General features: G+C 30.5%; 1 protein-coding gene across 1 annotated transcript in view; it reads left to right on the forward strand.

Annotated features, from left to right (window-relative positions):
* LOC127726334 (ubiquitin-protein ligase E3C-like) overlaps nucleotides 1-17,447 on the forward strand; it is a 37,565-nt gene extending 20,118 nt beyond the window's left edge. The window contains exons 11-24 of the mRNA XM_052233671.1: nucleotides 1,131-1,217; nucleotides 1,597-1,754; nucleotides 2,045-2,259; nucleotides 2,863-2,967; nucleotides 4,510-4,594; nucleotides 9,480-9,574; nucleotides 9,777-9,918; nucleotides 10,532-10,776; nucleotides 11,027-11,151; nucleotides 11,522-11,612; nucleotides 12,444-12,542; nucleotides 12,787-12,943; nucleotides 13,950-14,080; nucleotides 14,879-17,447. Of these exons, the coding sequence (XP_052089631.1) occupies nucleotides 1,131-1,217; nucleotides 1,597-1,754; nucleotides 2,045-2,259; nucleotides 2,863-2,967; nucleotides 4,510-4,594; nucleotides 9,480-9,574; nucleotides 9,777-9,918; nucleotides 10,532-10,776; nucleotides 11,027-11,151; nucleotides 11,522-11,612; nucleotides 12,444-12,542; nucleotides 12,787-12,943; nucleotides 13,950-14,080; nucleotides 14,879-15,046 (1,903 nt within the window). The 3' untranslated portion in view covers nucleotides 15,047-17,447. The remainder of the gene's footprint in view (nucleotides 1-1,130; nucleotides 1,218-1,596; nucleotides 1,755-2,044; nucleotides 2,260-2,862; nucleotides 2,968-4,509; nucleotides 4,595-9,479; nucleotides 9,575-9,776; nucleotides 9,919-10,531; nucleotides 10,777-11,026; nucleotides 11,152-11,521; nucleotides 11,613-12,443; nucleotides 12,543-12,786; nucleotides 12,944-13,949; nucleotides 14,081-14,878) is intronic.
* The last annotated feature ends 279 nt before the right edge of the window (nucleotides 17,448-17,726 follow it).

Consider the following 17,726-nt stretch of genomic DNA (forward strand, 5'->3'; position numbering starts at 1 on the left):
ACCTTTTAGCAAAATAAGACAGCCCCTAAGATACTGTATACCAACTTATTTTTGCTAGCAATTTATTAATGCAACGTTTATTGGTTAGAAAATAACCTGAATATAAATTGTCTTGAATATGTCAAATATGGCTCTTTCTGAATAGGAATACATAAAAAAAATTAGACAATGGTGATAATAAATCTCAGCGAATTCTGCTAAAATGGATTAAACACAGAAAAAAGTATCTGCAAAAATAAGTGGTTTACAGTGACCACGATTGCAGGATGCTTTCTTTTTACATATACAAACAATATTTATAATAAATATTTACAAATTATGAAAAATTGTTAGGTATCAATATTTTTAGGTAAAGATTGCATGAAATGCAATCAAAACCTTATGGGACTGACTTGATATCTAAATCTTCCAAGGCTTATCACTACCTTTTTGATACACAAAATATAGTGCATTGATCATAACATTCTATACATCCTACCCATGAACATTTCCAGAAATTTATAGATGTGATATATGCTCAGATATTCAAGGCACAAAATGATGTTACACTTGTCAAGAAAATTAAATAACTTTTGCAAGGTGCAGGAATCTAATATCTGTTCTAAAAATATAAATGATGTCATTGATAAAGTCATCTTTAAAAATTGGAGTTATCTTCCTTTGTCTAGAACTGCTGTTAAATCAACTACAACCAATGCAATATTTAATTTTACTTCCCACTGATAAATTGAAGCAATCTTTACCCTTCAGTGCTTACAAGCACTTTGATTTGACATTGTCATCCAGACATCCAGCTGACAACGAGAAAAGCAGATGCACAGTTACATAATTTCTTGATACTAAGTACTAGTTAGATAAAATGATGTATCTGAAAGCTGTTTACATCAGCAAAATAGTGTTTCTGTTCAATTTGTAATATGTGCATTAGTACAACAGTTACAGCATAAACCACTTATGTGTCAACTTTTTGTAAATTTACGTTTTGCAAGAATAATTTCAATGGCTGACAATTTTTTTCTAAGTTTTTATAATGATGTTAATTGAATTAATGACTTGCAAGATGATTAAGAAATGTTTCAATTTCCATGACAGTATTTTGACATGTAAGTTTTGAATGATGCTTTTTTCAGACTTTTATACAGTTTAGCATTTAACAGAGAGTTCATGGTGAAGTTATGGTATACCTGTGTCTCAATGTCTAATGTATCTGTTACAAGGTATGGTGTGTTATATTTAACAACCAAAGCTGTCTGACTAAAAATATGCATATGTTTAAATAGGAAAGTGAAGATGAGATAGTTTGTCTAAACTTAAAATTTTGCTTGTCACATGAGAAAGAATCAGATTAATTATTGATAACTGCTGCATTCCAGCTCTTGTTGGATCCATCATTCTTGGCTAGTCTTATAAATATGACCTTTATGGAATTGAAGGTATGAGTGTTATTACAGATTTTGTAAAGGGAGAGATTTCGTAGGTTTAAAGAGCAAAATACAACAAATTTGACATACTCTAACAAATTTTGAAAATTTATTTTGATAAGTGTAGTCATAATTCAACAATAGTTGTTTTAATAATTTGATTGTGTTTTTACAGAACTGAAACGACCTTATTACAAACGTTATCTCGAGGATTACAGATGTCAGAGGAGGATATCAATCGTATTGTTCCAATGTTATCTGTGTTTTGTGCCATGTTTAGTCATTCTTTGTATACATTACATGATGCTGATTTCTATGGAGAGACATTCAATGGTAGGTCAAATATGAATAAGAGTATGTGAGATATATGTCAAAGAGACAGCAATAGGTAGTTTGAATACCAGCCAGAGCGCAAAGACTGAAGCTGTTTTTTTATGCATGCAGAATTTAGGATAAGAGCAAAGAGTTGCATTTTCAGAGTGAAAATATTGTATACATGTAGGGTGATATGTCTTCCTGCAGACTGTGACCTTGTGAACTATCATCAGTATCATGTTGTAGATTTTAGTGATTAGTAGCCTATATTTTCTCAGTTTTTATTGAATTTTTTTTTTAATTTTCAGAAAAAACCAATAGTATGCCATTTTCTTTGGATGAGTTAGTTCCAATGATATTGATGTTACGAGATTCCTGTTTAGGAATTATAGAACTAGCCCATCCTGATGCCAAACCAATGATTACTGATGATTATAAAGAAGCTCTAAGAATCACTGGTGTCAGAGATGTAACCAAACAATCAAGAGATGAAGAAACAAGGAGATGGGCTTATTTATTCAAGGTGAATAAATATATGTACATGTATATAACTATGTGTGAAAAATTTGTTTTTTCTATATATTATTTGATTGATAACAAATCTATTAATGAGTTCTGTGTTATTGGTCCAATAACAGTTTTATATACAGTATACTGTCATTAGTAAGGAGCCATATAGATATAACTAACTGAAATTGTCCTTATATATTTCATGTAAGATCACAAAGTAAAACAAACTTATTGTTGTGAAATGTTTTCATATCTGATTTTGATGGAATATTTACAATTTAACACAAAATTATGAACAGTTTGAATTTTTTTTAATTTTAAAAAGACAGTCATTTCACGATGACTGCTCCTTTTTGACCCAACAATAGTCTTATTAATGAGTTATAGACAAACAATATTTAAGATTGAAACTATTTTAAGTAGATACTAGATCATTAAAGCAAATTTGAAATTTCACTGCACAAAGCTGTAATAATCTCCCTTAAACATAAATTTTAATATAATTCTGAAATAATATGGAGGTCAAGTCTGTTAGTAAGTATTTGTTTTGCTTTTGAAAACTTCAGAATAAAGTTCTTTTTTTTTCTGAATGAGGATATATTTATTTATGTTATAGGTGATAGCAACATTAGTAAGACAGATCTATATCAGAGATGCCAGACGTTCTTTTTGTCCTAGACATATGTGGTTATCTGATAGAGTACATATACAGGCTGATAAGGTAAGCTCTTTTGACCCAGACATATGTGGTTATCTGACAAAGTACATATACAGGCTGATAAGGTAAGCTCTTTTGACCCAGACATATGTGGTTATCTGACAAAGTACATATACAGGCTGATAAGGTAAGCTCTTTTGACCCAGACATATGTGGTTATCTGACAAAGTACATATACAGGCTGATAAGGTAAGCTCTTATGACCCAGACATATGTGGTTATCTGACAGAGTACATATACAGGCTGATAAGGTAAGATCTTTTGACCCAGACTTATGTGGTTATCTGACAAAGTACATATACAGGCTGATAAGGTAAGATCTTTTGACCCAGACTTATTTGGTTATCTGACAGAGTACATATACAGGCTGATTTGGTAAGATCTTTTGACCCAGACATATGTGGTTATCTGACAGAGTACATATACAGGCTGATAAGGTAAGCTCTTTTGACCCAGACATATGTGGTTATCTGACAGAGGACATATACAGGCTGATAAGGTAAGCTCTTTTGACCCAGACATATGTGGTTATCTGACAGAGTACATATACAGGCTGATAAGGTAAGATCTTTTTGTCATAGACATATAAGTTATCTGATAGAGTACATTTACAAGCTGATAAGGTAGCTAGTTCAAAATATACAACTTCTATATTTAATTATTTTTTAACTTTCTTTTAAAATTACTCTTATTACTATTTAAAGTGGATCATCGGTATATATTTCCTCAGATAGAATTTTCTTATACTTTGCCAAATTGAAGTTTTTACTATGCTTTTTTCAAAAATATAATAAAAAGTATGAGTCACCGTGCTATTTTTCAAGCTACAAGTGCAAAATTGCCCAAATTTGCATAGATTGTTCATGAAAAAACACAATTTTGTGAATGAAAAGATATCTATGAGATAGAATTATGAAATGAAATATGAGAAGATAGGTTTTATAATATGCTTTCAGAAAATAAAAGGAAAAAATGGTGTCACCAAACTTGTTTTCTTGCTAAAAAAAAAAAAAAATTTCACTATCATTCCAGTATAAATTTTTTACTATAAGAGTTATCTCCCCTTAAATGGCTAAGTAGGAAAATTGATTTAAAAAAACACTTGGTATTTGTTTAAACAATTTGGATAATGCAATAAATCACTTATTTTTCTATATACAAATAAACAGTCTTACACATAAATTGCAAACCTTTCTCAAAATTTGCAGATTTAGCTAAGAACAAGACCGATTGTGTACTGTTATTGTACAATCCAAGATGGCGGTATACAGTGAATCTACCTGAACATTTTTTAATTGGTTTTCAAGGCTAAATATCACCAAAGAAGGGATAAAAAAGAAAAAGAAATGGATTATTTATGACCCTTGCGCAGGAATGAAGCATTACCCAGTTAATAAGTTGTACATGTATTTTATACAATGTATATGATAATTTCTATAAATAATAGTGCTATATTGGTCCTAGTACTATTTCTAAATGAACACCTTGTATAGTATTTTCTTAAAAAAGTAACATTTCTAATGTTAGATTTGTTTATCTATTTAGCCATCTCAAATATACAGAGCACAAGGTTCAGTCTTCACAAGAAGACCTTTTGGTACAATGAGGTCATTGACAAAAGTAAAAATTGGTAAGTCATTACTGTAATCAGTTTTGAATAGTCTGCACTGGTACATTGTCTGCACCCCCTTTTCTCTACAGGAATTCAGAAAAAAAAAACTTTTGTCACTTGTTGATAACATCCTGTGAATCTCTGGTAATTTCAAATCGTGTGTGAATGTTTATGGATTTTTCATGGAATAAACCTTTTTTCATCATCAAGTAGAAGTTGAAAATGCTTCTAAATGATTTTAAAACACTTTCGTACACTAGAGCGTTAAAATACGCCAAAATTACAAAAAAATAATTGGAAATAGGAATAGATAGTGTAAATTACAAACAAATACGATATCCGATTGACTTCTTCACTTTTTTCGTATCATTCATTACAACCCGATTGCAGTTTATATAATAAAGTTATGCAATCAAATTCCAAAGAAGGTTGTTTTCTCTGATGTCCTGTGTTTATGAGCGTTTGTCCTAGCTTGGAAGTTGGCTTTGCAATGCCATGAAAAAAAATGTGAAATTTGTAATGCAGCATTTAATTATGATATTTATTAGTTGATATTGGATTTTTTAAATAAAATTGCATATTATTATGGATTACATAAATTAAAAGAAATAAGGGCACCCTCTACAACTTTAATAACAAATATGGCGGAACTTAAACAAACATGGGGAAATCTAGTTTTTCTCTTATTTCTGGCTTATGGTACTCGATAATCCACATCCCTGCCTGGCAATTTTAGTTCTGAAGTAAAACTGTGGACAAAACAAGACTGAATTAGAAAAAAAACAAGAATTTTTTTCTCGTGTTAACGTTTTCATATTAAATGTTGATTCACATGAAATTCACATTAGCAAAATTTATCTGTGTAAGTGGAGTTGTACCTCCAACCAATAAAAGCCTGGGGAAAGTAGAAAAGTATTTAATTGAATAGTATATATATTTATATATATATATATATGTTGAAATTAGTCAACAAGTGAACAAATAGGTTTTGTTTGTGTAGTCACTGTCTCTTTTAAAGTTTACCCCACATTCTCTTTAGTTTTATATTTAAAAACATTCAAATAAATTGATAATTTCTTCAGTACATTGTTTTTAGAAAATGACGCAGTCAATTTTCTCATACCATTGACCAGACTTCTAATCCGCATTCGGAACTCGGTTCCGTATTTCACATACTTAAAGTGAATGTTCGTATGCTCATACATTGGTAAAAGAAAGACAACTCCAGCGTTGCAAATGTACATTTTAAAATAACAGATGGTGTTGTCTCCCTTCAATATGTTTTGTTGTGTACAAAATGGCGGTCATTAACCTTCGTGACCGTCGGGCAATTTTCAATCATCTTGTTGGAAATACAACTGGAACAGACTTAAATTTGTAATTTTCATTCTTTAATTTCTTAACCTGTCATACCTGCCAACTTGCACGATTCAGGCGTGAAATACTCAAGTTTGACCCCTTGTCACGATTGCGCGATTGTGATCGAGTCCTCTAAACCACGATTTTGTTAAATTCTACTGTTCCCAAATTCAAACTTTCTCAAACTTTTCCCAAGGGAGACAACTGTGATCAGCCAATCAAAATCGTTGTTTCTCCTGATCTTTGGGTATTGTAAACTGCATATGTGCTAAATTTTGAACTTGTCAGGAACTCAGAATAATGTAGAAATCGTGATCATGGCAGACCAATTTTCAATTACAAAAAGGTTCTTACACAGCTTAAGAAGTAAATCATGACTGGTTGACAAAGTTCAAAGATGCAGTTCAACCATAAACATAATAAACAGTAGCTTTACACTTATGGTAACAGATCATACATGTTGTCATTCTTGAAATTAAATTACCAAATCCATTAAAGTACAATGTTCTATCTTTTAATTTTCACAAGGAATCAGATATATTTCCTTCTTTGTGCATATTTTTATTTTTGAAAAGACAACAATCACTTTAATATTCCTGGGACCAATAATCTGATAATCCACCTTTAAGGTTCATCTAATATACACCAACAAAAATAGCTGTGGTTACACCATGAAATTTTCTCTGAATGCAGACAAAACTGTGTAATTCTAATAGTTTTAAATCCTGGCAGCACCTGGCCACAACTCCTCTTTTTCTTGTGGTACACGAAAACAATAAACCGGTTTGGTACATTGTTGAGGTCTGAAAGTGACTTATAACTGCCAACAGCCACAAAATTTGGACTCTGGTAGATAGTACCTCAGACTGTTATCTCATTGGCAATCACTCAGTGTTCTCCCCAGGCCGATATGACGCTGCGGTGCCGCAGCGCCTTCATAATATTTTTGTAGATCCCGCAGCGTCTTAATTGGCCGCTGTCCCTTAATACTGGATCCCGCAGCGTGTTAATTTTCACATTTTCATTATAAATGTTGGTTAAAATTGTCAAGTTACTGATCACCGCTGATGGGTTGGTCAGTGTTACGCAATAACTGATAATTAGTTTTACCTGAGCCACGCTTATCTCAGCCTTATCGGTCTATGTTATCAGGTAATAGCGTAAATGGTCATCAAGAAGATAGATATTTTTTGAAGAAAATTAAAAATTTTAAAAACTTCAGTTCAGAAATTGAAGAAATAGATCGCAAATACATTGTATTTACGCATCGTGTGTGTGATCACTTGACCATTTATATAACGAATTTTTTCATTGGTCGAGAAGAAGAATCTATTTAAACACGACCAATGAACGTGTTGAATACACATGATAAATTTGAATACACATTGCTAAAGATATTTAGGATGAAAACTATGAATGAAAGTATAAGTAGTTGAAAAAATTAAAATAAAGTTTGATTAAAGATAACGAGGAGTGATTTACTTTAATAGAAAGTGAAAAAATGTTGCTTGCAAGGTAAATTTGTCTGAAACTGTCATATTTTTAGAAATAAAATGATCATTGAACATCGATCGTGAATCCGTGCGTCGGGAAATATGTGACAATCAACACGGGTACAGAATCGCCGCAGCTTCTGTATAATGTCACTGGTAAATAATTTCAATGGTTTTAACTTTAACGAATTTGTAAAGTTTCATTTATATCTATCTGCCAAAGATAGGATTAAACAATAATACGCATGGAAGCGTAATGTGAAACCACGGAAACTGGTCAGCTGTTCATTTATAAAAAAAAAATTGTTTTAAGAAGTTGTATACCAAATATCTTAACCATATTCGATTTTATTAATTCTGAATGAACATGTTCTCTGCCAATAACAAAGGGGTGAATTATAAGCAAAAGGTAGATGATGGAAGTAAAAGTTTTTTTCAGACCAATGACTTCTAATGAAAAGGGGAATACACCTCCGTCTACACTGTCAGTATAAGCAGATTTCATTGCTTCTCCTAATCCCAACCAAGCTCAAGTTTTAGCAATTGATAAAAGCAAGCACCATGTTTTTGGTTTCAATGACAAGTGGCTGACTGAGTTTTCATGGCTTAGAAATGTTAAAGGGGGTATAAGCAAAAGTTATTGTGAGTGGGGGTTTAATTTTTAACCCTGAAGAGGATAAAGACAAAGTTGAGGAACAGACTGTCCAACAAAATACTAGTAACACTATCTTGAAACAATATCCCTAGAAGGAGCAGAGAGTAGAGATGAATATTTATATTTTGACTTCTTTAATTGACTGAATATAAATAACTTTTGTGTTTAAAATCAATTTATTTCATAAATATATTCTTGTTATTCATTAATACTCTGCATTATTAAACACATAACACAAAGCATTATAATTCATATTGCATGTTATGATTTATGACTTATTGCTTCAGATCACAAACGTTCACTCTAAAAAAAAGAGTTACGCGCCCTTGAATTTTGCGCCTTAAAAAAATCCTGGGGAGAACACTGATAATCACACCCCATCTCCTTATTTTATTACAGGTGAATTATTTGAAATAAATGACTACGGTACTAAACATTAAATCATTTGAAAAAAAATAATTTTGCAATAACTTATGTTGTTATTTTAAGATTTCAGTGTAAGCTTGATTACTACAGGCTCTTCACAATGAAATAAAGTTGTATAAATGGTGTCACTTTGTTTGTAATTGTGAAACTAGTATAACAATACTATTGTCTAAATCTACTTAAAATTGATCATGTTTAGGTAACTGAAATAACAATGTGATTATGTCACTAGGTCACCTGTAACTTATCTCTTGAATAAGGACTATGTTTGGTATAAGAGCTTTCTTACTACAGGCTCTTCATAATCATTTTGTTAAATAATTCTACAAATAAGGGAAACAAATTCACATATTACTTTGAATATTGTAGATTGTTCAGGTAGTCTTGAGCTATTTCTATGTACAGCAGAACAACTAGTAGTTATTTTCACTTCACACACACATATATATATCTTGACAAACAAATAAAAACGCTATAGATTGTGGAAACAATTCATATCTATTCTATCAGTTACCCTACCTACCATAAACTGAACGTCGCCTAAGATTCAGTAGGTAAATTAAGTAAAAATCAAGACTTGCATCAAAAATATCCTAATATGAGAGACAATGGCGTCATTTTTACTTAGAGCTTTCAGCTCTTTGATTTTGTTTTATAGGCAAGTCAATACAAACATTGCAACTGTCATTATTTATTTATTTAATTTTCCTAGATGCTTGTTAAAATTGAAAAATGGTTAAGATAAACTAAGTAATTGCAATACATTTCATTTCTCAGTAAAGATGATTGAGGGTGGATGGGTCGTTGATCTTAACACCAATCAGAAAAAATGCTTATTATGTGAAAGAGTCCTTCTTAAAAAGATACTTTCCAAAGAAATACCCATCATATAAGTCATAATTACAAATTCCTATTTATCAGTGCTTTCTTCTGGTAGTATTGTTCATAGATTTATTAACCTTATTTTTAGATGATGATGGACCCCCATTATCTAACACAGATGTAAAGAACCTTGTCATACTCACAGAATTACCATTTGTTGTCTCCTTTGCAGAACGTGTGAAGGTATGTCATTGCTGTCTTTTTATTTATATGAGAAAAGATAAAAATATTAATTTAAAAAAGCCTCTTATGATTATTTTTTTCGGGACACTAGTTTTATTCGTTTATAATATTTTGGAAGTTAATGAAATTAGAAATATGTAAATATTTAATCATTGTTCAAATACCTTTTCCAAGCAACACATTATGTCATATTATTTAACAGATATTACAGAAGTTGATTCAGAATGACCGAGAAGAAAATCAGGGAGATACACACCACTTCCTGTCAGGTCCTGCAATCAGTGTTATGATTAGGAGGAATTATATTTATGAAGATGCCTTTGATAAACTGTCACCAGAAAATGGTTGGTGTTCTTTTATTTTATTTGAGAGTTGTGGTTCAAAATATTTGCCACTGGACATTAAGAAAGCAGCACTCAATCAATAAATTTATTGGTATTCCTTTAAACAGTTTATATACAGTATTTGACTACACCTTCCCATAGTGATAATGGTACAACATAGTACTCCTATACTCAGTGTATATACAGTCTCTGTCCATACCTACCCTTGATATCTTAATAGTCCACCTATTGAAACATCTAAATTGATTAATAGTTGTTTGTTTTAATGTCCAGCTGCAAATATTTCATGCATCTTCAGGACAATGCAGCATCTAGAATTGTGTGTCTTATTCTGTTGATTACTATTTTATAACAGTGGTGGAGGAGCATAACTTCAACATTTCATGAAAGTTAAGTTTTAATCATTTCATAATCTAATATACCGGTAGTTTGTGGGTATTGCGTTTGTACACTAAAATGAAAGTGACGTTATGTTACTAGCTGGATATCAATCTATGTTTAAGACAAGGTGAACCAATCACTAAGTTTGTTAAAAGTGTATGCTTTTGAAACTATTACTCAGAACTTATTTAATTCTGAAACGCTTAATATTAATACATTTTTTATATTGCAGAACCAAATCTAAAGCTGAAGATGAGAGTACAGTTAGTAAATGCTGCAGGTCTGGATGAGGCTGGTATCGATGGTGGAGGTATATTTAGGGAGTTTTTATCTGAGTTGTTAAAGACAGGGTTTGATCCTAACAGAGGTCTATTCTTGAGTACGACAGACAGATTGTTGTATCCCAATCCACAAGCTGCTTTGTTGATGGACAATTTCACTCAGCATTATTTTTTCCTAGGAAGGATGTTGGGAAAGGTATTCTTTAACAAGATATTTTCCATTGTATTATTTTTGTCAGAGACTTAACAATAAATAAAATCAAATGTGTTTAAGGCAAGTAGAGCTCCTTTCAAGACAATAATAAATTAAGATAGCTAACTTATAAATTAATTTTTTAAAACATTAAAAATATTTGTGAAATAGTTGTTTAATGAAGAGCAGTGTAGTTATTTTCTTGTTTTAATTGTAGATAATTGTTTTTAAAGTGCTCTAAATTGTATTCCAGGCTATATATGAAAACATGTTAGTAGAGATTCCATTTGCTAGTTTCTTCCTGTCAAAGATTTTAAGCCGACATGGTGGTGACCTTGACATTCATCATCTAGCATCATTAGATCCAGAAATGTACAAGTATGTAGTGTATTTCAGACATTGATGGGAGATCTTTAAGTATTGATTCTTCAGTACTCAAAATATTTTGTATTTTAAGAACTTTGTCTTTTTGGCCTTTAAAATTTGTTTATCAAGTCTTAACAGAAAGAATTGTAATTTTTACATTACATTTAAATCATGGTAATTCATCACTTGATCAGTCTTGTGGTAAAATAGCTTTATTATTAGGTGCAGGCAGTCCAAGATTATAACTAATGTCTTAAAAAATATGTAACACTTTGTTTTTTTTTTTATTATTCTTTTCATACAATGCAGTCTGTATTTTACAGAAATTTCTTATTGCTAATGACTTAAATTAACTATATTTAATAATTCATGTATTTTACAGAAATTTGTTATCGCTGAAGACTTATGATGGTGATGTATCAGACTTGGGCTTGGATTTCTCAGTTGTCAACAATGATTTTGGGCAAACTAAAGTGAGTGTTTTTTCCATAAATTTGTTATGTTCTAGGATTTTTGTATTTGTTTAGGCTAGGGGCCATATATCTTTTGTTATCACTTCAACTTGGTTAGATTGCAAAACTTGGCAGCCTTATATAAGCTTTAATGGTTCAATGAAACTTTAAAGATCTTTTTCCTGATAAAAAAATTCTATCAATTTAAAAGAAGTAAAACAGAAATGATTCATTTATGATGCTCATAAAGTGATGATGCTCATAAAGTGATGATGCTCATAAAGTGATGATGCTTTCATACATTTCCTTTAAATCAAATATTGAAAGCATGAATAAAAAACAGAAACAATCTTTTTGCAATATTTCAACACCTGTTTGCTCTAAAATAAATCACAAATGTCAACCATACAAATATTGATTGTAGCTTTCCAATAGTTATCAAAAACTTGAAAATCCTCTGAAGGCTAATTAATGTCTTGAAAGAGGGGGAGAGTGGATGTTCAAATTGTCTATTTAGAAAGAAAGGATAATTGTTTTCTACTTTACCCACTATTTGATGATAAAAGGTTGTGATTTGACTTATATAAAACTTTACAATTAATGTCAGCATGGTTTGTTTTCTATTAATATAGTGCCCAAGTTCATGTTTGTTTACCAATTATTATATATTCACTTGGATTGATCTGAATGTTTATTGTAAGAAGTTTCTAAAAATATAAAACATAATAATATAAGTAAATAAAATTTTGCTTTTAGAAAGAGCAGATATGAGGTAGATGACTTTAAAAATGTCTTGCTATATGTAGAAGAAGATATGATTATGAATTAATAAATCCTATATTTGAATTTCAGATAGAAGAATTAAAACCAGGTGGTCGTGATATTGCTGTAACCAACAGCAACAAAATTGAATACATTCACTTAATGGCAGATTACAAAATCAACAAACAGGTAATGTACATATACACTGTAGCTGTATAGTTAACTTCTATGTCATTTGGTGACTGGTGGAGAGTTGTCTCATTGGCTGTCATACCACATCTTCTTATTTTTATATTAAATACCTAACAAAATGCAAAGTCATTACAGATTTTTTAAATGCAAAATTTGAAACCATGTGTCATAAAAATTTTCGTAAGTCATGGAAATGCATCCACAAAGAGAATTTTAACAGCACAACTTTGTTTATATTTAGATAAGACAGCACTGTATGGCATTCAGACAGGGAATGGCTGATCTTATCAACTTAGAATGGTTAAGAATGTTTGACCATCAAGAACTTCAAGTTCTTATATCTGGTGCCCTGGTTCCTGTTGATATAGAAGATCTCAAACACCACACAAACTATTCAGGTAAATATTCATTAAAGGGAGACAACTCATATTTTAAACAAGATATTTTTAGATTCTTTGCTCAAAAGTACATTTGTAAAGTTTACTTAAGATATGCTGCTCTACCAGGTGTACTTTGTGCATTGGATGGGCATGAGTTAATCAAACAATAATTATGGTAAACAAATTAGTAAAACCATTTTATATGAATCTGTGAAAATAGTTTGCTTTCCTGAAAAAGTGCCACTTTTTGTTTGAAGTTGTAATAGGCTTATAGCAGACGTACAAATGAAATCTATATCAGATATATTATCAAATGTTGTAGCATGTTATTGAGGATGCTTTATTAGTCCCCTACCGAGGAAGTCGAAGGGGACTTTAGGTTTGCACTCTGTCCATCTGTCTGTCTGTCCGTCTGTCTGTCTGTCTGTCCATCTGTCAGTCCGGCAAATCAGTTTTCCAGACTTTTTTTCTTTGTGCTTGAAGATATTGATTTGATATTTGGTTTATTGATTTATCATGACAAGTAACTTTCCCTAGAATTAAATTTTTGATGAAATACTTATTAATTAGTAGATTTTTGTTCAAAGGGAAATAACTCATTTTTTAAAAGACTTTTAAAAGACGAAATGACATTTTGGATTTTTTTCCTTTTCTTTGGTAAATTGTTTGAAGAATTTAGTGGTAGGTTTGTTTGTCATTCTTGAAGATATTGATTTGATAATTAGTATATAGTTTTATCATGACAAGTTACAGATCAAGTTGGAATTTTGTTCCAGTCTGATAATTTTGTGCAGAGTTATGGTCTTTGGACACAGAAAATTCACTTAAATAATCAGTTTTCAACAGTTTTTTTCGTCATGTTTGAAGATTTTGACTTGATATTTTTATGTAGTTTACACCATTACAAGTTATAGATCAAGTTAGAATTTTGTTCCATTACAATGAATTTGTAACCGGTAGGGGACTATGTATTGCCATGCAATACTCACAGAATGCTTGTTTAAATTATGTTTGTTATTGTTAGGAGGCTACACATCAGATCACAGAATTATTCAATGGTTTTGGCAAGCAGTAGAAAGTTTTACAGACCATCAAAAGAGACAACTATTAAAGTTTGTGACTAGTTGTTCCAGACCACCACTATTAGGATTTAAGGTAATTGTGATATAATTCAGAGGAAAGTTATATTAGCTTGTAAATGCTACATGTATGATTCTACTGCTAAGTTCCATGTTTACTGTCCAGGCAAGTTAATGTTTGACAATGGAATTTGCTTTGACACAAGACACTATATTTTAGGAAAGGGTAAGCAAGTGTGAACTACAAATTTGAAGGAAAGCTGCAGCATTGATTGTTACATGTTGATGATTTTTAATTTGTTTAAAATGACAAACTTTTATATTGTAGGTTTTTTGTGGGAACAAAATCCCTTCCTTTTTGATACATATAAAATGATTTAGTATTAAATACAGGTCATAATTGATAGGCTTCTTTCATTCAGGTATATATTTGAAAATCTTTTGTCCTAAAAAGTAAACTTTATTTTCTTTGAGCATTTACTTGCTTTTTTGAGACATAAGTATTAACCACAGTACTGCTTATATTCATCAGTTAAGACCCTATATAAAGGGACTGATAAAGGAAAAGTTTCTAATGTTGTGCTGGTACAGACATTTAAGTTCAAGATTTCAAGTTTTAAACCACAATTTGTATAGATAAAAGGAGATTTGGGGTATATGTCCATGAGTTAGCAACCCAACCACATACACAAAAATAAAAAAATGGAATCCAAGAGGTATTTTGTAGTAATGACAATTTTTTACTTTTTTGCTTGTTGTAAATGAAACACTAAAGTATAGAAATTATGCTTAGTGGTAAACTTAGGATTAATTATGCTTTCATTGTAAAATGGTACACATTATAATAAAAAAAAAATATATTATATTTGTCTAGGATCTGTACCCAGCATTCTGTGTTCATCATGGTGGAAGTGAAGAACGTCTTCCTACAGCAAGTACCTGCATGAATCTCCTAAAACTTCCAGAATTTGGCAATGAAGAAACACTCAGAAATAAATTGTTGTATGCCATTGAATCAGGTGCTGGTTTTGAATTGAGTTGATTGATAGCACACAGTTTAGGAACATTATTTATGAATTCTGTACTAAGATATATGTCTTCATGTCTGATTGTTTTTGTCCATATTAGGGATGTTGTCACTGGAAAATTTTCCTTACTTTAGGAGTAAAAACAACTCATTTTATTTCGTGTATTTACTTTTCTCTGTACTAAAACGTTCAGGTGTCTTTTTTTGCACCCAGGAGTATAATTCAAACTCATTACTACACAGAGTTAAGAATGATGATTTGAGGATTTTTTTATTAACTGAAGTTCCATTCATTATTCCTTTTGATAAAGTTGGACAAAAAATCTATGTTTCAAAAATAAAAATATTTTCTTTAATTTTTATTTTTAGTAATCCAAATCCTCGTATGAAATAAGAGCTTTAACAAATGTGTCCCTTGTCTAGAAAAACTGTTTTTGTTACAGAGTAAAGAATTTACATGAGTGTAGAACTAAACAATATTGAAATAAAATTGGTTACAGGAACAGAATGTTTAAACGTTTAAATCAGACCTTGTTGAACGTCTTATATGATCATACATGTTATATCAGTATTATTCTCAATATTTTTGCTTCATCAATTTCATGCTGATAGAGGGAAAATTTTTACCAATGATTACATAATGAAATTATCTATGAACAAAATCACATGTATATATGTACCTAGGTTTGTGATAGTTAGGATGTCTTAACTTACTTGCAGTTATTACAGCCATGAATGAATGTATTGAATCTAAAAAGTAATGGGTTTAAGTGATACCATGATATATGGTTTAGCCATTCATTCATTACATTTAAAAAATGTACAGTAGAAGTTGTTATTGTATATTTATTAAGTTGAGTCTTTCAGTATTTATAATGTAAACTTCTTTCGTTTGATTATTTAATGAATTACTTTATAAAATATTCTCTGCTTATTCATTATATGCATATATTTTAGTATTTCCTGTATGAACATACCTACTGCTGAAACATATAGGTTTTTGATGCTCTGCAACAATTGATGCAAAGAAATATATTCTTGCTTGCTCTGTACCTAAGAGTTTTGATTTAAAATCAATTCTAAAAAGGCCAGGTTGGGTAATTGGTAATATTTTTTATTACAGTGTTTTAATACTTTAAAGGGCTAAAAGTTATCAACAACAAGTGCTTTAATGTCTTTGATAAATTTTTGTGTGTAGGTTAATTTTTCAGGAAAAACTGCTGTTTTGAATTATCATTTGAAATGTTATCTTAATACAAAACAATACCACAGATTTGGGTCAATGATGTTTCAAGAAAAAAAATAATGGTTAATTAACCCTTGTGTGTTGGAAGTTCAAAGCTAACACATTTGAAATTCAAAATAGCTCATCAAATATTTAAAATCAGATTTGATCTGCAAGCACATTGTAATGATTTTCTTGACCATATTTGTTTTTGAATAAGCTTCTTTCTTCATTAGTACAAGCAAGGCAGCTGGATTGGTACATAAAACATGTTTCCAACATTAAGGAATATGTTCAAAGATATATACATGTAACAAACTATTACACTTGAAAAACATTGAATTCTTGCATAGTCTCTTTTAACTTAACCTATCAGGGTTGAGCTGTGCATGTCAAGATTTATTTCAAACAAACTTAATAAATGATTTTATTGAATATTTGCATTTTCTTACTCATCTTATTTTTGCAAGCAAAAAAAATCTATTTTTTAATTTGTTAATGTGGACCTCTGGAAGTGTCATTTACATATACCCCACATCTTCTATTATTCATTTTGAGGTAATGCCATGTTCTTTTTCATAACATGCTATAAAGAAAAACTGTGATATTTTGTTTTAAACACGATACTTTATACATTGTGTTATTATCATTACTTGATAGGTAAGGAGTAAATGTGATTATTTTTGCAATACACCTGCACTATTCCTTTCAAAAGCAAATGTACTTGACTCCAACTTTTACCATAATTTTTGTAATGGTATAGATACTATATAGAATATTATTGGATCTGAATATTATATGGAAAGTGAAGATAAAAAATTCTAGATTGACAGATCGACTTATCAATCTTGTTTGACATTGTCATAACAAGACAAAAAGAAAATTATATGAAAATAATCTGTCATTGAGAAGGACCTGAGCTAGTGACATGAAGAAAAATGGTCAGAAAGGTAGTCAAAATTGGTGAAACTGATTTTAACTGTTATTGAAGTTTTTATTGTACAGAAAAGTGTATAATTGATGAATACTGTTATAGACTAGTTTTGACATTTCAGTCAGGTAGATATTACAAGAAAATATTACCACACAGTTAAAGAATCATTTCTTCTATTTATTATGTTTTAAAACTATTATTTGTGTATTTTGTTGGATGGATTTAAACATGTTTAATAAAGTAAAAGAACAAAATTATGGTTGACCATTTTTTTCTTAATCTTGAATTGAATCATGTACTGGTACTAATAATTTGTCATCAAAACAGTTCATATGACATATATTAATGATTTGATCAGAGCCTTTCTAGTTGCATATTATAACTCATTTTATACAATGCCTTTAGGAACCCCTGATGATGTAGTCGATCTTGCTCAAGATTATCTGGACTCAAGGTTCCCATACTGAGGTTGTGAGTTTGAACATGGCAGGTGTGTTCTACTCCAATCTTAATTGACTAGGATTGTCAGTTTTCTT

The sequence above is a fragment of the Mytilus californianus genome, unplaced genomic scaffold, assembly GCF_021869535.1.
Source record: "Mytilus californianus isolate M0D057914Y unplaced genomic scaffold, xbMytCali1.0.p SCAF_1, whole genome shotgun sequence".
NCBI lineage: Eukaryota > Metazoa > Mollusca > Bivalvia > Mytilida > Mytilidae > Mytilus > Mytilus californianus.